The sequence below is a fragment of the Ammodytes marinus genome (genome assembly GCF_949987685.1).
Source record: "Ammodytes marinus genome assembly, chromosome: 17".
Taxonomy (NCBI): domain Eukaryota; kingdom Metazoa; phylum Chordata; class Actinopteri; order Uranoscopiformes; family Ammodytidae; genus Ammodytes; species Ammodytes marinus.
In genome coordinates, this window is record NC_137221.1 from 4783720 (window position 1) to 4807589 (window position 23870).

The window sequence follows — 23870 nt, forward strand, 5'->3', positions numbered from 1 at the left end:
TTTCATGAGGTATTTCACATTGTGTATTGTCCCAATTTACAGTGTGCTGAGCTGAATGTACTGAAATGAAAAGTTAAAAACAGAATTAAAAAGATATTGAAAGATTGTCCGTTGTGAGTTTGTTGTTTACAGAAGCTGAAGAGTAACTGAGAATATTGAGTAAAGAACTGAACTATTTTCACTGGATCGGCTGCGTTACATTTCAATGCTGCTACATTTAAAAGGATCTACATTAAGTTACAATGTATGCACAGTCCTCTCCCATACTAATATCTCACCATCATTTTGCTACTATTAGGCTAGTAGTTAGGCGGCCTACTAAAAAAATAAAAAATAAACCCACGTATTAGGTAATGCATATAATATATGTAGTAGTTACTATAATAAACTGTTTACCACTTACCACAAATTCAAGGATCTGAGCGTGGACTCAATATACTGCCTTTACCTGAGCAGGTGAGCGAACCAACGGAATACAGTGCATGTGTGCGCATGAGTGGAGCCCAAGCTATTTTAATATTGGAGGACAAATACTGATTTACATTACCGGATATTACAGCCACTGTGTGTGCGTGCTTGTGTGTGGGCGGGGTCAGAGTGATGCGCGATTTTATCTGCGCAGCTGCCTTTTCTCGTAGGTTGTTTTTTTGTTGTTTATTTGTTGTTTGAAAGAATAAAAAGGTGAATTAAGAGAATAATAAGAAACACTGACGTCAGCCTTCATTTATATTCAGCAAGGATCTCTGTCTGTGTGTGTGAGTGTGTGTCTCTCTCTCCCCCTCACCCTCTGTGCGTGAGTGTCTGTCTGTGTTTGTGTGTGTGCGTGTGTGCGTGCGTGCGTGCGTTTGTGTGTGTCTCTCGGACTCGGATTATCTCCATCATCCTGCCGCTGCGATGTGAGTACTCCCAACATCTTTCACTATTTTCTTTTTTTAAATATATCAACCATAACTATGAGTATCATCCTCAATTTTAAATTAAAGTTTCTTTAATGCTACGTGCTGTTTATTATGATGCAGTTTCCGTTTATAGACCGTTAAAACTACTAATCTTTCATCATAACTGACATTTTCTTTATTTCTGAGCGCTGGTTTTTATCACGTTTCCCATGCAAAAAATGTTTTTAATATATATTTGTGGACTGCAGTTGCAAGAATGTAACAGTGACTCACCGTCTGCCTCACCTAGACAACTATCCATCAATGTTTCGATCAGACTGTTTCAAACAGCTCCTATTTTATCACGAAGAAGAACTATTGTTACTTGGTCTTAAAACTGTGACTTAAAATGTCTCACAAAGAACTTTGTAAGTAACATTTCATTATTAATATTGTAGAGATTATTTTATGTCCGGTTTTATTGGGGGAGGGAGGAGAGGTATTACTGCGTGCGTGTTTGTATCCCAGCTCTCTACTGCTGCACTAATCTTTCTCCATTTTGCTTCTGGAAAACAAGCCTGTCTGTCAGAGGCACAGGCTCTCTCTCTCTGTTTGTGTGTGTGTGTGTGTGTGTGTGTGTGTGTGTGTGTGTGTGTGTGTGTGTGTGTGTGTGTGTGTGTGTGTGTGTGTGTGTGTGTGTGTGTGTGTGTGTGTGTGTGTGTGTGTGTGAGAGAGAGAGAGACAGACTTTTCAATATTGTTTTGTGATGAGTCATGTTAGAGTCGTGTGCCTCCTTATGAATGTCATTGTCTAGTCTAACGTTGGGCTCCAGGTTTCTCAAAGTAATTTAGTATGATTAATAATGATAGAATTATTCAATACTAAGAGTTACATGTAGAGTAAATATGTTTTGTAAACTAACTGCAGACTCTGCACATGTAAACAAATCCCCTCCTCTGAAACTACACAGTGAACCTTTAAAGACATTAAGCAATGGAGTACAGATGGGGACATCATTTTTTTTAAATACTCTATTTTTGGATATATTTGTTTCAAAGAACACAAACATACAAGTGAAAAAGAGAACACACAAACAAAAGACAAAATAAAATAAACAGCTAATATGGTGTACTCTACTTAACAGGTTTCTGAGGACATTGTTTAAACTAAAGGTAAATGTTAAGCAAAACATAAAAAGTCAAAAAGATGTCATGATGGACGCTTCAGCGCTGCTATATAGTACATTTTTCTGCTTTTCCTGAAATCTCATAATGGATTTTCAGATGGGGAAATAATTTGACGCAAACTGTATTTAGATGCTGAATTCTCCTGTCTCTTGAACCCTGTCTGTCTGTCTGTCTGTCTGTCTGTCTGTCTGTCTGTCTGCCTGCCTGTCTGTCTGTCTGTCTGTCTGTCTGTCTGTCTGTCTGTCTGTCTGTCTGTCTGTCTGTCTGTCTGTCTGTCTGTCTGTCAGGTCGACCCCTGAAACAGGAGCAGAGGGTGAGGGCCCCGCAGCCCCCGCACCAAACCTCACCAGCAACAGAAGACTGCAGCAGACACAGGCTCAGGTGGACGAGGTGAGAGAACACACACACACACACACACACACACACACACACACACACACACACACACACTCACACACACACACACACACACACACACACACACACACACACACACACACATCCATCCACACACACACACACACCCACCCACACCCACACACACACCCACACACGCATCCACATCCACACAAACATCCACATCCACACACACACACACACACACACACACACTGCTCTCTCTGTGCTCTGCAGGGCGTGGACTGCATGTTGCTCAGCTATTCTAGAGAATACTGGTTGACCAAGTCCCTTTTTTGTCATAATCATTGAATATCTCCTCACGATCCACTACATGTTTGTACTGTGTGTGCGCTGATAAAAATAATTAAAGTGTCAATACACAGCCTAGGCTCTGTAAACTGGTTTGTAAACAAAGGGTATGTAAACGAGGGGGCCCACTGTAGCTGGCAACAAGTCTGTAAGCCTAAATCTAAATCTACGTGGACGTGATTATTGCTTGTTTTTTAGAAAGGTAGTTTACAATGTATTTTTCCCATCTGTTCGTTAGGTGGTTGACATGATGATATGATATGTTCTCCATCATGCTGAACTCTGGCAGGTAGTTACGTAGCATCCACACAGTAGGACATCTAGGTTCAGTGACAGCTTCTTCCCCCTGGCCATTAGACTGTTGAACTCCCACGGACAATAAATGAACCCCCCCACCTCCCCTCCCCCCATTAGTATTTTAACCTTATTTTTACTTCATGTCATTGTGTTCACTCCACCGTGAGCCAAGCTAACACAATGTTGTTTAATAGGTGCATTTATTGAATTACAATAAAAACAAGTCTAAATCTAAGTCTAGTCCAAGTCTGTACAGGATTCAGTCAACAGGACAACAAGCGTTCTCAAGAATCACTGACTCCACCTTTAAATACGAGATCAAATCAAACTTCTAGGGAGTTTAAGTTCAAACTCAAAACTATATGAACGGTCGACAGTGGCAGTATCAGGGACATTGGAAGGTCTTGCCGCCGAATCCGTCAGATGGTGGACGTCATTATTATTTTCAGGTGCTGGACATAATATATATTTTTTTTTTTTCCAAACTTTATTAACAATGTATGTGTCCCCTGTGTCCAGGTGGTTGACATCATGCGTGTGAATGTGGACAAAGTCCTGGAGAGGGACCAGAAGCTTTCTGAGCTGGACGACCGGGCCGACGCGCTGCAGGCCGGAGCCTCGCAGTTTGAGAGCAGCGCCGCAAAACTCAAGAACAAGTACTGGTGGAAAAACATCAAGGTAGGGTGTGTGTGTGTGTGTGTGTTTGTGTTTATGTGTGTGTGTGTGTGTGTGTGTGTGTGTGTGTGTGTGTGTGTGTGTGTGTGTGTGTGTGTGTGTGAGTGTGTGCGCGTAACTTGTTTCCCATCATGCATCTATCCTTGTTCAAATATCGTTTTCCCTGCGTTCCAAATTGCATACTTTCTTTTTACTATAATACATTCTATAGTTGTTCATTAAAAGTATGTAGTTAGCATGCAGTATGCTACAATTGGGACATACTTTTACTCATTTATTTCATCGTAACATGGCTCCTTGATCTTGCCTCTTGCTTTTATATCCCTGGCATTGCTGGTTGTTTTCATATGGAGGCTCTGTCGACATGACGTCACTTCCTTTGCGTTCTGGATTGTGGGTCAGAATTGCCTAAAAGCTGCTGATTTAACACTACACATCGCGACCAGCTGTGGTAAAACATCCGGTATTTTTAAGCATGCTGCATCCGACCACCAGAATTGGGACATCCTAAACCTTTTTCTACAATACTACCAGGATGCCCTACTACATCTGGTCCAGATTTTTAATGTTGAAATCATGGACCTACATCCTTAATTGTCCACCAGTCGCCATCTTTATCCCTGGTCATATAGATATATATATATTTATCCCTCAGCATCAGTTGATCCGAGGCCCTTCCTCTCTGTAGGAAGGCAGAGAGAGAAATCCCAATCTGGATTATACAGCGACAGTCAGGGATTAAAGAGACAGCTGTGGTCTGTGACGTAACTCCTCCCACTCCTCAATACACACACACACAAGTCCTTGTATTTCTATACTTGTGAAGACCCTCGTTGACATAATGCATTGCCTAGCCTCTAGATATAACCCTATCAACCCCAAGGTCATTTTCCTTGTGTTGTTCCTGGGAAGAATTTGGGGTTTTTGATCATAATAAATATATAATAAACTATATTTGGCACCTTTCATATATGAAATGGAGCTCTAAGTGCATTAGTGACACACAACTCTAGGCAGTGAGTGCTTCAAAATAAAATAGTGCATGAGTAATAGGTAACTCAATTCACTGAGAGAGAGACACACACACACACTCAGACACACACACACACACACACTAACCAACCAATCTCTCTCTCTCTATCCTCTTGTTCGTGTTAATCTCTCTCGCCCTGCCCCCCCATCGGAAGTGATGTGTATCCGTCAGCAGCTCTGACTCTAATATCATCATTTGGATTTATTTATGGAGTATTTAGGTCCACACACACACACACACACACACACACACACACACACACACACAAGCACACACACACAGACACGCAGACACACACACACACAGACACGCAGACACACACACACACACACACAAATACACCACCCAAATGTGTTTGTGTTGTGTAACACCTTAATAACTAAAAATAACGACATCTTTAGTGTCAAAAGCATCATCAGGTTCACTGTAACATGGTCAGAGTAACTTAGTACACTTTTGAAGTGCTTTAACTGTACTTGATTTATTTTATGATACTTTATAATTTTACTTTGCAGATTATAATCTTACCAAAAAAAAAAAAGACAGGCGTCCCCTCCATGGGCCTCGGCCAGCAGCGGACCCGGGTTCGATTCCAGTCCGCGGTCGTTCTCTGCATGTCACTCCCCTCTCTGCCCCATTTCACCTCTGTCTCTACACTATCAATAAAGCATAAAAATGCCAAAAAATATATTAAAAGGACTGATGAATAATATAGTATTGTTGTACCATTCTGTATTTTTACTTCAGTAGATTTTCTGAAGTGAAATCTCGGTGGCAGGACTATTTCTTAATAAAGGTTTTTGTCTGTGTCTCTTTCAGATGATGATCATGATGGGGGTTATAGGTCTAATATGTGCTGGAGTCGTCTTCAGTGAGTAATGTCTAACATCTCACTAAACATGTCTGTCACATAAACAGAGCTAGGCTTCACTTTATAAAGGAAACGTGTCAATATTACCATGACCTGCTCAGTGTATGTGAACCAACCATCTATGTTTACATTAGATTTACTTTTGAGGTCAGATAGGCCAAACGTTATGGTTAAAATAGGTGCTTTCTTCAGTAATATTTGTTGTATTTTGACCATGCCGTGTTTGAATTGATTGATTAATTGTCTTTATTTCGAACATGCAAGCAAGAAAAAACAAAGTTAAAATAGTAGTAGATGAATTAATAAAAAAATTTAAAATAAATATATATCCTTGTGGGATACTTCATGAAAATTATTTGCAGTCATTGTTATTACAGAGTTTGAGGAAAATGATTACAATAAGTTAATTTCTCCTCTCTCTCTTTCTCTCTCTCTCCGTCCCTCCCTCTCTCTCTTTCTCTCTCTTCAGTGTATTTCTATTACTGAGCTGGTCTTCAGAGATGGACCAAATCACAGAACGAGTCTGGACCAACATTCAACCTCTCCTCTTCTTCCTCACCAATGTCTTCCTCACAAACCCAACCTGCCTGTACTGTGTGCAAACCTGTGTGCATGGTCTGTAGAGTGCTCCAGTGCCTCCTTATTCTCTCACTCTCTCTCACTCGATTTTTAGTAAATTAAACACTAATTTATCAGTTACAGAAACGTTTGTGTTCCCCCAGTACAAAGGAAATAAACTTAATGTAAAATTCAAAGCTGCATCCTGTACATTGCGTAACTGTAACATGATCAAAGCACCATTCTAACGTAAGTTTAGAAGTTTATTTTCTCATTTATTTAGAAGAGAACACTGATTTTCACCAAAAAAAAATTATTTTGACGATCATTTTCTTGAGAATCACTGACTCCACCTTTACTGGATTCCTGCTTTGTTTTCCTCCCCATCCTCTTGTTCAGATCAGGTTCAGATGTGTAGATATTGTGCAGTCGCCCCCTAGCGGTCAGTATTGGTACTGCTACTGATGTATTCCCACTTTGACAGTCAACCAGAGTCCTGTATTCATTTTCATCGTCTGGTGAACCAACATGACAACCTATGTTTTTTTTGTGAACTTCAGCTGTGGTTTTGAATGTCTAATTGTTTGCTCGAGTGATTCCTCTGAATTTAAAGTATTTTGAGTGAGTGTTGGTTATTAACCTCAAGTCTGTAGATATCTATGGTTTGATTATTTAAAGTGGTATTGGTAAAGAGGGTTAACAAAATGATGTCAAAAAATGAAGAACTTTGTATTTGACAGTTAGAAACAGGCACCATTATCGTTTGAAGAATTTCAAATAAATTCAGTTCCAACAGAAATGCAGCAACATGTTCCGATTCAAGTCATTACATTTTTATCCTTCTGTTTCGAAATAAGAACGTTTTAAAACGTGGTAACCGTGGCAACTTGCATCTGCCTCTAGTGGCGACAGATAGGAATTGAACCATTTACAAAAATTTGATTAGTCTTTAGCAGGATTTGAGATTTGAGTCCTAAAATCTAAAACACTTAACACATACAGAAGCCATACAGGAACGTTTTCCACTAACAAATGTAAAAGCAAAAAAATTTAAAATTAATGGCGAAAAAATAAACATTACTGAGGTTACATTTTACTGCATAGAGTGCACAAGATGTATTAAAACGATGGAGCAGTTTGAATTAGAATGTGGCTTAAATATACTGTGTATATATATATATATATATATATATATATATATAGGGCTCAGTTTAAGACAGACCAAGAAAGACAAAACAAGCTTTCTAATTTGGGGGAAAAACATTCAGCTTTCCCTTATCAAAGTTAAGTTGACTTTTAAGTAATATTTTGTACGTGCACTTGGATTCTTCTGGACACAATCAGCTAAATAAATATACTAACATAAAATGCTATATAGTGCATGTTGTACACAATGTATTTTATTTAAAAAAAAACACAAACAAAAACTTTATTTTATTTTTTTATTTAGGTCCCAAAAAACCATCATAATAACATATCAATAATATTAATACAGAAATTGAAAAAGGAGGAAAAAAAAATAAAATAGCTTTTCTTGTCCACAGCCTCAAACTTGGATGTTTTTGGGAATAAGTTTCCGATTCTCCAGAAAAACTCTGTAAAGTCTGTTTTAGGGGGAAAAAAGTGTTGTGGGCGTGGCCTAACGTCGAGAGGGCTGTCCGTCATACTGCTGTGCACCAATCAGGAATGTCGAGGTGAGGCAGGGGCCGGTTTACGAGGTAAAGAGCAGAGGTTCACTTTACTGCTGCGACATCTGCTGCGACATCTGACGGAGGAAAAAACACAGATATTGGTTATTTAGTAATGGTAGGAAGAGATTTAGGATGTCACAATAAATGTGGTCAGATGCTGCATGCTAAATAATCAGAATAAACAAAATAAAAAATTTAAAAATAAAATGTATAACTGTAAATCATTGCCTATTGATAACAATAAACAAAGGAAAAATAATGACATTTAATTAACTACAGACGGCGACAGACCCGTTGCATTTCATCTTAAAAACGATGATGTCATTCAAAACACGGATAAGAACGAAAGGGTTGACAATGTCGCTAAAAATATGAAAAAAATAAAAATGTGCATCTCCCGGGTAAAACTTGAAGTGTCCGACCCGTATTTAAACCTGATTTTACAGCAACAAAGCAGTGATCATTTGAATGTATTGAAAGACTTTCTCAATCTGTACCTGTTGTGTCTGTACCGGTTGTACCTGTTGTGTCTGTTGTGTCTGTTGTGTCTGTGTCTCGGGGCCTCGGCTCGCCAGCCGGCTCAGAATGTTCCTCTCGGACATCTGCAGTCGCACGGCAACCGGCGGTATCCGGGCGATGGTTGCCGGGAGGCGGGTGACATCGGCCTTCATGTCGCTAAGCAACTCCTCCAACTGCTTCAGGACTGAGAGAGAAAGAGATGGAGAGATACATGAGTTACTGTTACTCGCTCACTCACAACTTCAACCATTAATACATTAATAAACACTTTAACTTAAAGTGGCTATGAGGAACTTTCAGTTTGTGTTCACTAGCTGCCTCTTTGGACAAAAGCGGTACGTTTTTACTACGCCAGCTGTAGTTCCTGGGTGAGCATACCCATGAAAAAAAGGCATTAAGAAAAACTATATAAAAATAGCATTCTTTGCAGTCAGTCTCGTTTGCTGTTACATGCAATTCATTACCATCAGAGGGAAAAAATGTTTCCAAATTTTTTTTTTAAAGTTCCTCGTAGCTACTTTACAGTATTCACTAAGAGAAAATCCACTGACATTTCCGAAATCAGTCAAAGTTGATGGCGCCAATGCAAGTTTTTCTTAACATAGAATGCACAGTCAACACAGACAGGTGATGCATTGTGTGTGTGTGTGTGTGTGTGTGTGTGTGTGTGTGTGTGTGTGTGTGTGTGTGCGCGCGTGTGTTGCATTGTGTGTGTGTGTCTCACCTTTGTGCAGGACGGCGTTGGCGGGCTTGTTCCCAGACATAGACTCCTTGCTGAGGTGCTGGTGTGACTCAGCCAGACACTCCACCTCACTGAAGCGCGTGTTCAGGGCCATGGACGGGTGGGACGGGTCCTCTGACATGTTGAGGTACGCTGCCCGACGCAACTGCTCCTCAATCACTAGCGCCTGCTCCAGCAGCTACAGGGGGAGAGAGGAGGGTTGATTAAAAAAAAATCAATTCATGTTAAACTTCTAGACTGTCTTCAACATCACTGTCAAATCATCTAAACATACAAGTCTGTCCAGGAGATGGAGAATGTGATATTTTGATGTGGTGCTTTTTTGGCTTAATAGTAATTGTATTTAAATTTGAGCTTTTTTGCATCCCTCTCCAGCTCAAGAGGAGACAGAGACGGGCAAAGGTTAGCTTAGCTCCAACTCTGGTAGTCAAAGGGGACAACGTCAGAAGATAAACTTTACGACATGACGTAACGCTCCTGTGTGCTTGTTGGGACTTGTTTATTTACTATGCTATGTTGCATTTGTACATGTTATACAAATTTCAGAATCAAATAAATGCGGGAAAGAAACCAAAGTTGTGCTAAGTGCTTTTGACGTGATGTATGCATTTGGTGGATTTGTAAAAATGGTGATTTTCAAATGGATCAAACAAATAACGTCTGATAATCTATCATTCCGGTTCGTACCTTGAACCTGCGGGCGAGGAACTTGTTCTTTATTTCCAGGAAGTTCCCTCTGTTCATCTCTCCTTTGAACGGCTCGTTGAGGATCGCAAACTTCACGTCGTTCTGGATGTCCTGCCAGCGAGCGTAACCATGTCTACGGGACGCACTGGGTTAAGGGCAACAACAAACTCTTTGGATAGAGTACGAATACTAACGGCAAAAACAAACAATTCCCCATTACAAATACTAGCGGTAAAACAACACTACCCCATTAAAACAAACAGCCTTGTCCGTGAACCAATCAGAAGTGGGAAAAGGATACTGAATGATTCCAGCAAGCAGCCAGTAGTCGTGGCGACGGTGCCAGATCTCGTTGGTTTTCTTGGTTACCGTGGCAGCGCGCTCCTCGTTCTGCCATAAAGAGTGAAGCTCTGAGGGAAAGACAGAAGAAATATATAATTAATAAATTAATTAATATAAAATGGAAATAACTTTTCGAAACGGAGGACATTTTTGGAAAGTGAAGACATTTAGCCCGGTCCTCACTTCTTCAAAGGGCTGTTTGAGGGTAAAGATTATGTTTTAAAGTTCAGGTATGTATTAGGTTTAGGTAAGGGTGATGCATTTAGTTCTGATGGTTAGGGTTAAGGTAAGGGGCTAAAGAATGCATTATGTCAATGAATGTCCTCACAAGTATAGCTGTACAAACATCTGTGTGTGTTGGGTGTGTACCTGTGAACCCTCCGTCAGCGATGTTGAACATGAACCTAGTCTTAGCTTTCTTCTTCTCTTCGCTAGCTGCTCCGGTAGAAGCGAGGGTTGCTAGGGCAGTTGAAGTAGCAGTAGTCGAGGCTACACCAGCTGCTGTAGCGACGGTTGCCACGGTGCCGTCTCCGTTCTGTAGTTTAGAGGCTTCCTCCGGCTTCACCGCTTCCTTCTCCTCCTTCAGGTCTGTGTTTGAATAGACAACATGAAAGTGAGTGACTCTACAGCCTAGGCTCTGTAAACTGGTATGTAAACAGGGCTAGCAACAGGCCTGTTTACAGATCCCAAGCTGAGTAATAACACTGGATATTTTTTTTCAGTGCGCACACAATACTGACAGTTAGCGGGCAGTGGTTAATATTGCCAGAAAGTATTTTGGGTTACAATGACTGACTATGCCTTTGGTGTCAGGCAAAGAAAAACCTTGAGTGCACAGCAAGACATTACAACACAAATCTCTTTTTTTTTTTACCTTTCTTTTCCTCTGCGGAGGGAGATGTGTCCATCTTTTCTGTCTTTTCTTCTTTCTTTTCTTCAGCTGCAAAACAAAGAGAAACAACGTTTAGGATGAAATACAAACAGCTTTTCAGATCAAAGCACGAGTTCCGGTTAGCACATAAACATTATGTTTTGAGCTCCTGAATGTTCTTTGAGAACAATGTGATATACATCGCATTCCCCTATCTGGAACTAATAAAAACCTTTTGTTTTTTGTAATGTAAATCTAGAAACATTGGCTATACCCAAAAATTCATGGCATTGCGCTTCTCATGTGTGTATGTCTTTTAATTTTTGAAAAGTAAAAAACATAAAATCTGTAAAGAGTAAAACTCCAGAATAAACATGTTTTTACCTATGACGTCGGCGTCCTCAGGTTTGACCTCTGCGCCCTCTGTCTTTGCCTCTGAGGGAGACTTGGATTCCTCGGGGGACTTGGCGGCTGCCTCTGGACTCTCTCCCTTCTTCTCAGTCTCTCCATCCTTCTCCTTCTCCCCTTCCTTCTCTGTCTTGTCCTCTCCCTCCTTCTCTTTAGAACTCTCTGCCTCTCCGTTGCTAGGCGTTTTGTCCGTCTCCATGGGCTCCTCTCCGTTCTTCTTGCCGTCCTGCTCTGATGGAGGACTCTTCTCCTCCTCGTCTGGGATGGAGATCACCTGGAGAGAGGGAGGGAGAGATAGAGAGGGGGAGGGAGAGAGAGAGATAGAGAGACGGAGGGAGAGAGAGGGAAGGAGGGAGGGAGGCAGAGAGAGAGAGGGGGAGAAGGAGAGAGAGAGAGGGAAACAGAGGGAGGGAGAGAGAGAGGGAGAGAGAGAGAGAGATACTTTGTAAATGGACTTGTACTTATTTAGCCATGTTCTAGTCTTACTTGACCTCAAAGCATTTTACACTGCTGAGACAGTCACTCAGTCTCACACAGACGGCTCAACAACACAGAACAATTTAAACTTCACAGTGTTAATTAACTTTTTCTCCCGGTCACTTGAACGCATCGTGCTCTTACCTCGTTGCTGGCCTTTGCAGGATCTTTGCTGTTCTTCTCTGCCTCTCCTTCTTTCTTCACCTCCTTCTCTCCCTCCTTCGCTGCCTCGTCAGTCTTTGTCGACTCGTCAACTACACAGAAAAAAAAGACATTCATTCGTTAGGAAATTTTTTAAATATTTCTGAAACAGTCAAATGTTTCCTCTGATGTTCATAGATTACATGAAACAGCAAACGAGACCATCAGTGCAGATAATGCTATTTTAATATAGTTTTTCTTGATGCCTTTGTCATGGGTACGCTCACCCAGGAACAACAGCTGGCGTAGTAAACACACTACCGCTTTTGTCCAAGAATGAACACAAACTGAAATTTCTTCGTAGACACTTTAAACGTGTGTGTGTGTGTGTGTGTGTGTGTGTGTGTGTGTCTGCTGGCGTGTGTTACCTGGGGCAGGTGTGTTGGGCTGTGTGTCAGCAGGTGTGCCAGTAGACGGGGTTTTCCCTGGTGATTCAGGCAGAGCTGCTGCTGCGGCGGCTGCGGCTGCCTTCTTACTCTCCTCCAGCTCGGCCATCCAGGGCATCGACCATTGACCGTTCACATGCTCAAACTCCTGGACCTGGAAAAGCATGAAGAGCAGCACACAGTCAGAATTAGGCAAACTCCTCAACCCTTCACCAATTGTTAGTATTATAGAAAGTTTCCAAGGGACCAAACCAGAGTTGGTAAGCTCAACATGAGAACGTTCACTTTAGTGTAGGTACAACACATGGGCTAATAGTTAAAAACATATATATCGTATCCATGTTTGATTTGGAACTCAAGTTACTTATAACTGAAGTTCATAATTAGAAAAGTAAAAGACGATCACCAGCTGCTTTCTTAGGACTTTAACAACAAAAATAAAGTCGTAGTAAGACAAAACGAAGGCAAAGCTGCGTTTTAAAAAATGGATTTACCTTCTTGCGAATAAGCGACATAACGCCGATGCGGGTGAGGACGTGTTGCCGTGACAACCCTTCTCTGGGGACTCCGTCTGCGAAGGTCTCTGCTCCGTCCGCCCCGGGCTCACACAGGTGACGCATAAACAGAGAGACGTAGGCTCTGGGAGAAGGAGACAGGTGGTTAGTAGAAGAATAATATGACTATCAAGGGAAGAGATACAGCAGTATTGGGAAGGTAGAAATACGTAAAAAAAAAAAACTTTACAGCTGATTGAAAGAATATAGAATGTAGAGATGCTCCTTTTGAGATTTTCTTTTGTTGCAAATTTTAAGAACAAAAAATGCATATAATATTAAATATTCATATTTTCTTTGTAATTAAATAAATGTTTTGCCATATTTTTTTGTAGTTAGCTACTGAACAGAAAGAGTAATATAATGATTCTTACTTGAACTCTTTCTCAGACTTCCCGCGCAGGTCCCGTACCAGCCACTGGGTGGTGAAGGCGTCCTGTGGAGGCATCCCATAACGCATCACTGCATTCAGGAAGGCCTTCCTCTGGCGAGAGTTGAAACCCAACACCTGCACAGACAAAACAAATGTCAAGGTTCAGTTATATGATCTAAAAAATACAAACTACGGGGGTGTGTGATCTTGAGAAAAAATTATATATAGATAGATATTTTGGGGGGGATTTTGCCGCTAATGGTATTTTGCATCCCTCAAAAATATGTAGGCAATAAACATCAAAAAGAAAATATTTAGAAAAATGTGTGTGAATAAAAGTTGTTTTACTAGCTTTTTTTGGTTGATAGCGCATTAGATTAATTAGTTAATGATATTATAAATAAGCACTAGAGGGCTAATAGGCGAGCATCTCACCTCGATGTTGCCTCCCACCCTGGCCAGCAGGGGGGGCAGCGGTTTGTCTCTGTCGTTCCTCAGGCCCTTCCTGTTTGGCCGGCGAGAGTTGGCTGAAGAAGAATAAACCCATGTGATGATTATTACACATATAAGGTGTGCTGCAACGCTTTCAGTTTTATCATCTGTAAATAGACAAGTGATAAAGCCTGCCCTGTGCCCTTTAGACCTTGCCATGTTTGTTCACTGTATCAGCTGGTTATAACTTGCATGTGATATATGTACCTAGTTATTTGTTTTTTTACTATTTTTATTCTCACCTTCTGATCGCTCATCAAAGTCCTCGTCTCCCTCCTCAGACGCAACGGAGTAATCTGATTGGCCGTCAGACTGGTCGTCCTGCCAATCAGCTTTGAGAGGAAAAACACAAAGATTTTTAATCCACAGGCAAATAAGGGCGTCAACCGGACAACTCTTGACTATTGAACTATTCCCATGATGCTCTTAAAAAGGCACTTTCACACCTCGTTTTTCACAATACAGCGACATAAGCCATGAGAAAACGATCTAGTCACTCATTGGTCAGATGTGTCTGGAGCGAAACAATAACGTAGTTTTTGAAATGCCCTATAATTGTTCCGAATATCCACGTGGGAAAACCACAGAAAGAAATAACAGGAAGTGGATTGTTTTCCTCGTCCCATAATGCATAGCGAAGCGGCAGGTGTGAAAGCGCCCTTCAAAAAGGCCCCAAGGGGATGAGAAAGGTTGAGCCGAAACCCTACTATGTTCTTGTCCTGAATTTGTCCTTTTCTTGTGACGAAGTATTTTTTTTTTCAAATTTTCCCGATCCGCCATTAGTATTAACGATGTTTTACTGTACCTCTTCTCTTACCTCTGTCTTCTTGGGAGCCGTCATTGTAGTTGACCTGTTTGCGGATGCGTTTGCCTTTGCCCAGGTTACGGGCCAAGTCCTCCTGCTGTTGCTCGTAGTGATGACGCAGAAGCTTCTCCCAGTAGTCTGGATCCACGCTCTCTTCCTGCTTTATGATCTCACGCTGCACTTCCTCTTCCTGAAACAAAATGGAGGCACATGGAAGGAGGGTCGCAGAGAGAGTTAATGTCACAACAACGAAACCAGAAATCACCTGCCAATCAAACACTGTGCTATGTTTACTAGTAGTGCCTTCCCGAATACAATCTTACAGGCTACTTCCAACAGGTGCATTTCCCCATGACATCCACTATATGTTAAAATGCGTAAGGGCCGTGAAGGTTGTCTGTGCTGTGCTACTGTAGAAAGATGGCGTTGCAACATGACGGCCTCAGCGCCCCGCTCCTATATAGATATAATAAGCTCATACTAATTTAAACACTTATTAACATTACATTACATTCCTACAAAGTCTTGTGTTTTGGAAACATGGCCATACATTCTACACCCTGTTCCTTTACATGAATCTGATACATAGCAGTGAAACACAAGATCAGGGTTGGATTTTGCAGCTTTACGTACAAATTCAATCGCTTGTGCAAAATGGAGAAAGCTCATTTACTATTGTCGAGTAATAAAAAACCAACATGAACTCACCTCCTCCTCCTCATCCTTCACCACATACTGAGCCACCTTGAAGGAGCTCAGATACTCGTTCATACTCTGAAGCTCTTTGTCGTCTGTGGCGTCCTGGTTTCTGTCCAGAAGATGGTCGATGGCTTTGTCATCGTAGTGAATGACACTGCTGTCTTCCTCCTTGTTCTCACCTGAACACACACACGCACACACACAAGTTAAAATCTCACTTCTCAATGTGAAACTTACTGGTATGAATTGTTTTTTTTAAACTTCCATCTTGGTTTCTTTATCACCTTTTCCTTTGTACTGAGTAGATTTTCCTGATTAGAATATGGGATAGACATAAATAAACTTTTGTTTCAGCCTAAGCCTTTTCATTCTTTATTTGCTGTTGAATGAGTAGTATACAATGTGATATACGTTTATAATAATTGAATAAAAAGAACTATTAAAAAACTAAATTTTTGTCGTTTTTCTCACCAGTTATCCCCATGAGCTCGTCCTTGAACAGCATCTCTGTTCCAAACTTGAGGATGTCGTCCAGTTCCTGTTTGGACATGGAGCCCGTCTTAGAGCCCAGACCAGGCCGCACCACCAAGTGAGTCAACATCATCTTCTTCTTGGCAACCTAGACGACCCACAAACCAAAAGCATTTGTTAAAACAAAACTATAAAATAAAAAAAACTGTCTAGAAAATAGTAATTTGATGGGTTATTCTAAATTTTTTTTATCACATATCAGTTGCTTTTTTATTGGACTTTTCATGTAGCTGAGGGCATATTTGTCTAGGATTTTGCCGCAGTTTTGCAGTGTAAAAAAAAAAAAAAAAAAGTAATAACTGTATTGTTCCTATTTGGTCACTAAGTAACAGTCCCCTCTGAAGTTACACTTGAATAACAGAATACATTGTTTAATCTGTTCATTGTTGGTGTTTAGAGTGCATATGTACCTGAGTAATCCTCTCCTCCACTGAAGCCTTGGTGACGAAGCGATAGATCATCACCTTCTTGTTCTGACCGATTCGATGAGCTCTGCTGAAGGCCTGGACAGAGAGGGAGAGCGGTTAGGAAATTAAATTAATTAAAGAGTTTCTAAAACTTCTCAAAGAAACTAACTTCCTGTATTTCTTTGGCTGTTTTGGAGCCACTGGGTCAGATAGAGTTGAAGCTATTGAGGAAAAATCTTACATTTTTTATAAAACATATTTGTTGAAAATAAACTAAAAACAATAATTCAATAAGTCAGTCTGGTCAATATGGAGAAACATCACACTTTTTACAATAATGTGTTCAGATTTTAAAACTTGAAAACACAGGATTTTAAATCAAACAAACAATTTCCAAGCTCTATACAAACCTTGTTAGTATCATTCAAATCTAAACCCTAGTAGTAATGGCAGTGAGATGTGTGTATGGTGGTGTGTACCTGGATATCATTGTGAGGGTTCCAGTCAGAGTCGTAGATGACCACAGTGTCGGCTGTTGCCAGGTTGATTCCTAAACCGCCGGCCCTAGTCGACAGCAGGAAGGCAAACTGTTGAGCACCGGGAGCTGAGGGGGAGATACAAGGAAAGGAAAAGAGTTAAGACACTTTACAGGTTTTATACAAGCACATTTACACTTAGACACTTTACAGGGTTTATAATGTTTGAATTGTTCTTGTATCTTTGTCAGCTTGTAGTATATTTGCATTGCGTTTGTGTGTATTGCATTTTTACTCGACATCATTGTAAATTCGGATCACACCTCAATTGATCTTTTGAGGATAAGTAAAGGAAATGTAATGTAATAAAAGCACATTTACATTATCAGCTTCCACATTAAAAAGGTGGAGTCAGCGATTCTACACAGCGTTTGATGTCAAAATCTCTCTTTTTTTCAAACCAGTGAATATTTTCCTCATGATCAGCTACCTGTCTGTACTATGTGTGCATTGAAAATTAAAATAAATGTACAGAGCCTAGAAGCCACTGGGTCACATGAAGAGATCATTTTTTTAGGAAAGATAATATATTAGATTTTTTTTTTTTTTGCAGCACGCACAGTACAGGTAGGATCATGAGATATTCACAGATTTTGACTTAATTTGATTTTGACAACAAACCTTCTCCAGAATCACTGACTCCACCGTAAGGAGTTAAAGAGTTTGAAATGAAGGGTAGAATGGGAAAGAGAAGAGGTGGAGTGAGTCTCACCGTTGAAGCGATCGATAGCTTCCTGTCTCATTCCTCCGGTGATCCCTCCATCAATCCTCTCGTACTTGTAGCTCTCGTTCTCCAAGAAGTCTTCAAGCAAGTCCAACATCTTGGTCATCTGGAGAAACAACACAGCAGGAGATGATTTGTTTAGAAAATTATGAACTCTATTGCAAATAAATTAATATAAATTAATGTATTTCTAGCTCAGCCCAATTCAACCCATATACAGCTCCGGAAAAAAATTAAGAGACCAGTCTGGATTTTTCTTAAATCTTCATCTCTACATAACTTATTGAAAATGCTCTTAATGACAAAGAAATATGTATTGGAATTTGGTGGAAATGTTGTCAGTAGTTTATATTATAAACCCAAAATGTTCATTCTACTCAAACATATGTCTATAAATAGTAAAAAAAAAAGAGAGACGCTGAACATTTGGAGTGGTCTCTTAATTTTTTCCAGAGGTATATCTTGCAGTTTCGGTGGTTTGGATAAACTATAGTTAATCACGTTATTTAACAGGTCATCAGTATTTGCTTCATGTAGTTAGGGTTCTTAATTGAGATACGTTGAAGGATTTATTGCGAATCAGAGTCTCAAGCATAATACAATTTTATATTTTAAAAAAAATCTAGAGAAATGAAAAGCTAAAATCAGCAAATAAGATAACACATACACACAAACACAGATAGCTGTGACCGAAATACAGTGTTGTGACCAAAATATGTCTGCATAATCACCACCCATAGGCCCACCCTAAGCCTGAAAAAGCAAAATTTTACGGCATTTATTTTCTATAAGTTGATAGAAAGAATTGACCCTATTTCTTATTTTTTTAGAGTTAAAATAAAGACTTTAGGAGCAATAGAAAGAATGACGGAGCATGAGTCGGTTGTTACCTGAGAGAAGATGAGCACCCTGTGTCCTCCATCGTAAAGTTTCCTCATCATCTTCTGCAGCAGCGTCAGTTTACCAGCAGCCTTCGTTAGCGCGTTGCCGTCATACATACCGTTGGGCATCTTTGGAGCTTCCTATTGGTAAAAATAAATAAATAAATAGGTTATTGATGGATTTTATGCCCCTGTAAAGCACTTTCAATGGCCTTGTGTCTGCATTGTGCTATAGAAATAAACTTACCTTGCCTATTGCAAACTCAAGTGTGAAACAATTTCGTACAAAATGTATGGTAAAGAATCTTTACATAAAATATTTTTTTCTTTTTTTCTGTTGTCCTCTTACGTCGCACACAATGAATAATCATCATTTGATTAATGAAAATGAGAAATATTTTGTTGAGGAATGTTAGATCAAATCAAAATCTACCCCAAAGGAAATATCTGAAGTAAAAACTATATTGAGTTTCCATTTAAAATTAAAATGACAAATTACAAAAAAAAACATTTCCTACATGCTCCCTACACATTTCTTTGTAGGGAGTTTAACATTTTTGTTTTATCTGTAAGAAATCTTGTGCCCAAATGTCACTTCTTATCATTGATAAAAACCATCGCGCGTGTGTGTGTGTGCTCTTACTATAGCAGCGGCGGGGAAGAGGTAGGGATGGTTGCAGCATTTCTTCAAGTCCATGACCACGTTGAGCAGAGACACCTGGTTTCCTCCTCCTTTGGTGTTCAGAGCCTCAAAGTTTTTCGTCAGGATAAATTTGTAATATTTCCTGCAAAGAAAAATGATCCACACATTAAAATATTTTCTTTTTTTAAGGCTGTAATGTTTGAGTTCACTTTTAATATCAGATAGGGCTGTTAGTGTAACCATAGACGCTGTATAAAGCCTAGATCTTCATGTAACTGTGGCCGCTGTATAAAGGCCAGGCCTAGCATCACTACTCACTTCTGCATGGGGCTGAGCTCCACGCGGACAATGAGCTCTGTCTTGGAGGGCATGTGTTTGAAGACGTCGGCCTTCAGCCTCCTCAGCATGTGTGGACCCAGCATGTCGTGAAGCTTCTTGATCTGGTCTTCTTTAGCAATGTCGGCAAACTCCTCCAGGAAGATCTCCAGCTTACTGCAAACACACACAGACAGACAGACAGAGATGGGTGAGTACACACACAACAGATGCAAAACAAAAATTTATCTCCTGACGTTTTGGAGTAAGCATTTGCTACAAATTTTTTGACATGGCCAATTTTTGTCCCAAATGTGATTGAGTGAATGATGTTTTTTTTTTTTTTTTTGCTAATAATAATAATAAAAAAATCTCTCTCATAGTACAGAGTGTGTATCTTACCTGAAGCGCTCAGGTGTGAGGAAGTTGAGCAGGTGGAACAGCTCCTCCAGGTTATTCTGCAGAGGCGTTCCAGTCAGCAGCAGTTTGTGTTGCAGCGGGTAGTTGTTCAATATCCGGAAAAACTACAAAAAGGAAGAAAAGAACTACAAGTTTACAACAGCTACATTCATATCCTTCCATTTCAGACACGCTTATAATGTGTTTTTAATCCAGCCAGACACAACAAATAACAGCAGAATTGTATTTACTTTACTGTTTATAATTGATACTATCACTTTACCCATGTATTTACCTCTTTATAAATATTGTGTGCAAGATTAGTAGCTTTCATTAAGCACGAGTGTGTGTGTGTGTGTGTGTGTGTGTGTGTGTGTGTGTGCTATGTTTTAAGGAAAGACCCCCTTTGAAAATGACATGGGTTGATGTCAAGCCAAGGGGTTATTCCCAATAAAGATTTAGAATTAGAAAAACCAGACAGTAAATGTTTGGACAGAAGAACTTATGACATAACGTATATATGAGTGTGTGTGTGTGTGTGTGTGTGTGTGTGTGTGTGTGTGTGTGTACCTTGGACTGGTTGTTCTTGAGCCTGTGGGCCTCGTCCACCACCAGACAGGCCCAGTCTATGGAGCCCAGGATGGCCGTGTCGATGGTGATCAGCTCGTACGACGTCAACAACACGTGGAACTTGACCGCCGAGTCTTTCTGTTGGAGCAAAAGCATCACAAAACAGGTTCAAACTCAACAGATTCAAACCCAAAAGTCAGATTTTAATTTTAATTTTTTTAAACAGGTTAACGTACTAGAAATATGGATTTGTCCTATTCAAATTGCAGAAATAAGCCAGATGTGAGCTGGTTTAAAGTTTTTTTTTTTGCCTATGTGAAAGGAGCTTATGTCTATTATAAGCATTTCTTTTCAGGGCACGAGTCCAAAAAATGAACTCTTCTCACCTTCATCCTAGACGCTTTCTTTCCGCCCCGGATGGCGTTGTCCTCGAAGGAGAACTCGTTCTCTCTGATGACGGCTCTGCTGTCTTTGTCTCCGACGTACGTCACCACGTATATGTCGGGCGCCCACATCTCAAACTCTCTCTCCCAGTTAATGATGGTGGACAGCGGGGCGCTGACCAGGAACGGACCCTTGGAGTGGCCCTGGACGGGGACACAGCAAGGTACATGTTATTCACTCTATTGCGCCGATAGGATCTTCATGCGTACTGTTTGCATATCCAGCAACACAACACAATATACCACACACACACACACACACACACACACCAACAATTGAAATGTGTATAATTCCCAAGCCCCGAAAATAATCTTTTTATATTTTTCTAATATAAAGACTGACAACTCTATACTTAAATCAGAACTTAAATCTGACATCCTAATACTGCACCGTGTATTCAAGAAACATCTACCATTGTTATACATCTGAAAACAATTCACAATTGTATATAACAAAGGTTCCATTTTGGTGGAGAGAAAAAGGTAAACAAGCTCCCCTGATGCTCTGACAGGAAGTGTACTGTGGCCTCCCACCTTTAGGGGGCAGCAGCCGCACACACACAACCAGTTTCTGTGAATGTTTTACTGTCTGTGATCCAACTTAATGTCGTCAGATTTCACCTGACTTATACAAAATGGCTGGATGGCTCCTGGCCAATAGCACGGCAGCTACCTACAGACGGCTACATGCCCACACACAGAGGAACTGCTACCCAGCCAAAAGTGCATTAAAAAAGCTCATATTCATATTTTTTTTAATACTAAATATGAAATAAATATAATCGAATATGCAGTAGAGGATAGAGTCCTGAAAACAGACGCATTAAGGAATAGGTAGGAACATCTCTTAGCCCCTTTTTTATTTGTATGTATATTCTTTTTGTATATTTGCTTATTTTATTCATGTTCTTATTGCGTGACTTGTTCCTTCTTTGTTTTAATGTTTACTATTAAATCTGTGATCATGATAACATATACATTTTAAAAATTAAAAATTAAGTAATCTCTAAAAAAGTAAAAACTTTACATGGTCAAGGTAATTTTTCCAACAAACCAGTTGAAAAGAAGAAGCATATTTGAACACACACACACACACACACACACACACAGTATCTGGGCCACCCACCTCTTTATACAGCGAGTAGAGGAATACAGCGGTCTGCACAGTCTTTCCTAAACCCATCTCGTCAGCGAGGATAGTGTCGGTGCCCTGTGCCCAGGAGAACCGCAGCCAGTTGAGCCCCTCCAGCTGGTAGGGATGCAGGTTGCCCCCCGTACTGTCCAGGTAGTCCGGCTGACGCTCAAACTTCATAGTGGGCTGAGGAACAGAAAGAGAAAAGGTTATAGATCTGAAGGGTTAACAAAAAACTCTCTATCTATCTATCTATCTATCTATCTATCTATCTATCCATCCATCTATCCATCTCTTAGATAATTGTAAAACTGCTGCCAAAATGAATAATAACAAGCAGAGAATAAGTCATGTGTAAGTGACTGAATGTTAACCATCCATCCTGGTGACTTACATCTATGACAGGGTTCTCTGGCGGTCTGTCCGGGCGCTTCACTCGCCCTTTAACCTTGATCTTCTTCCCGGGTTTCCCCTCATCTCCCATCATCAGTTCTCTGCAAAACAAACGTTACATTAGGTCATGTATGAAATGTGTTGATCAGAGTCTATAAGCATCTTTCTCTATAGTTAAAAAAAAGGCATCCTATGCTGCTGTGAACTCCATTTAGTGCAATCTTTTGTTGGTGAATTTTACACAATTTTTACTATTATCATATTGTTTAGTATTTCAATTTAGTTTTATACTTATTTTGTAAAGTAGGACCCGTTTTATTTAGATATATTGTGAGCCAGTGGTAAGAAATGTTGTTCAAATGTGCACACTGGGTGTATAGTTGAATGACAACTAAGTTATCCATTCATAACCATCCATCCGTGTGTGTGTGTGTGTCTTTGCCTCTTTACCTGTGGTTCCAGTACTTCACTTTGTAGATGTCAAACTCGGGCACGTCCATGTCGTCAGCCTCCCAGGTGGCCTGGTCGTATGTCAGGTCTCTCCACTTGATCAGGTAGTGCACGTTATTCTTTCTGTCCATGCTGGAGAACACAGCACAAGAGGGAAGAAACATTTTTGGTTTCAGTCAACTAGTTTTCAATCAAGAATCAAAGTAAACATCGGTTGTATTGTGATTAAAACCAGGGACAAATGGTATGTTATCTTAAATCAATATACCGTTCTTGGAATATAAGAAATCCGTTTTGAGTGTTAAGATTAAGTTTTAAGGTTGAGGGTAGAATTAGATTTATGTCAGGGTTAGTGGAAGGGTTGAGCTTAGGTATTTAGTTTTGATGGTTAGGGTAATAGTAAGGGGCTAGGGAATGCATTATGTCAATTAATGTCCTCACAAGTATAGCTGTACAAACGTGAGTGAGTGTGTGAGTCTGACCGAGGGAGGGAGTGAGTGAGTGAGTCCGTGAGTGTGTGCGAGTGTGTCCGTGAGTGAGTGAGTGAGTCCGTGAGTGAGTGAGTGAGTCCGTGAGTGTGTGTGTCCATGAGTGAGCGTGCCGGCGAGTGTCCGTGTGTGTGCTTTGGTGCGTCTACCTGTGGTTGAGTACGCGGTGGATCATGAGCCACTCCATCTTGATGCCAAAGCGCAGGTATTTCTCCTCCAGCTCGTGGTACATGGGGTTCTTGCTCTTCCTCTTGATTATCTTGTCCTCCTCTCCCTCTCCGTAGTCGATGGGCGGCGGCTCATCCATGTCGTTCTTTCTCTGGTAGTTCCTGAACATCACCTGGCAATGGAGCTCAAGCTGGACGGGGAGAAAGGGTTGGAAAAGAAAGGTTAGAGAAGAAATGTATATAGTCAAGGAAAAATGGCTCCAGGCAGGCCAGAAATGTCTGATCACTTTTAACCATATAGTTATAAAAAGGATTTTTTCTCTTTTCTACTTGTGTA

At 40.5% G+C, this 23870-nt stretch overlaps 2 protein-coding genes across 8 annotated transcripts in view; one reads left to right on the forward strand and one right to left on the reverse strand.

The window, feature by feature from the left end:
- Positions 1-1871: 1871 nt before the first annotated feature.
- On the forward strand, positions 1872-5657 carry LOC307264013 (vesicle-associated membrane protein 1-like; the record flags this gene model as incomplete). Its single annotated transcript, XM_080045338.1, has 4 exons — positions 1872-1876; positions 2353-2455; positions 3590-3748; positions 5598-5657. 4 exons carry the CDS (start codon positions 1872-1874, stop codon positions 5655-5657), a joined length of 327 nt encoding a protein of 108 aa, XP_079901464.1.
- A 1982-nt stretch (positions 5658-7639) lies between these two features.
- LOC307264203 (chromodomain-helicase-DNA-binding protein 4-like) overlaps positions 7640-23870 on the reverse strand; it is a 29017-nt gene continuing 12786 nt past the window's right edge. For 3 of the 7 annotated variants that reach the window (XM_080045505.1, XM_080045506.1, XM_080045507.1), the window contains exons 12-42: positions 23516-23724; positions 22879-23010; positions 22430-22529; positions 22030-22221; positions 20847-21047; positions 20461-20598; positions 19894-20015; positions 19495-19668; positions 19177-19318; positions 18543-18674; positions 17641-17758; positions 16872-16996; positions 16396-16488; positions 15926-16073; positions 15739-15765; positions 15464-15633; positions 14756-14945; positions 14193-14282; positions 13894-13985; positions 13460-13593; positions 13026-13170; positions 12514-12685; positions 12089-12198; positions 11444-11741; positions 11063-11128; positions 10558-10776; positions 10148-10256; positions 9847-9979; positions 9142-9337; positions 8396-8601; positions 7640-7972 (exon numbers count right to left, since the gene is read on the reverse strand). In XM_080045505.1, coding sequence (XP_079901631.1) covers positions 7946-7972; positions 8396-8601; positions 9142-9337; positions 9847-9979; positions 10148-10256; positions 10558-10776; positions 11063-11128; positions 11444-11741; positions 12089-12198; positions 12514-12685; positions 13026-13170; positions 13460-13593; positions 13894-13985; positions 14193-14282; positions 14756-14945; positions 15464-15633; positions 15739-15765; positions 15926-16073; positions 16396-16488; positions 16872-16996; positions 17641-17758; positions 18543-18674; positions 19177-19318; positions 19495-19668; positions 19894-20015; positions 20461-20598; positions 20847-21047; positions 22030-22221; positions 22430-22529; positions 22879-23010; positions 23516-23724 — 4410 coding nt within the window. In that variant the 3' untranslated portion in view covers positions 7640-7945. The remainder of the gene's footprint in view (positions 7973-8395; positions 8602-9141; positions 9338-9846; positions 9980-10147; positions 10257-10557; positions 10777-11062; positions 11129-11443; positions 11742-12088; positions 12199-12513; positions 12686-13025; positions 13171-13459; positions 13594-13893; positions 13986-14192; positions 14283-14755; positions 14946-15463; positions 15634-15738; positions 15766-15925; positions 16074-16395; positions 16489-16871; positions 16997-17640; positions 17759-18542; positions 18675-19176; positions 19319-19494; positions 19669-19893; positions 20016-20460; positions 20599-20846; positions 21048-22029; positions 22222-22429; positions 22530-22878; positions 23011-23515; positions 23725-23870) is intronic. The other 4 variants (XM_080045508.1, XM_080045509.1, XM_080045511.1 and 1 more) reach the window with 4 other exon arrangements.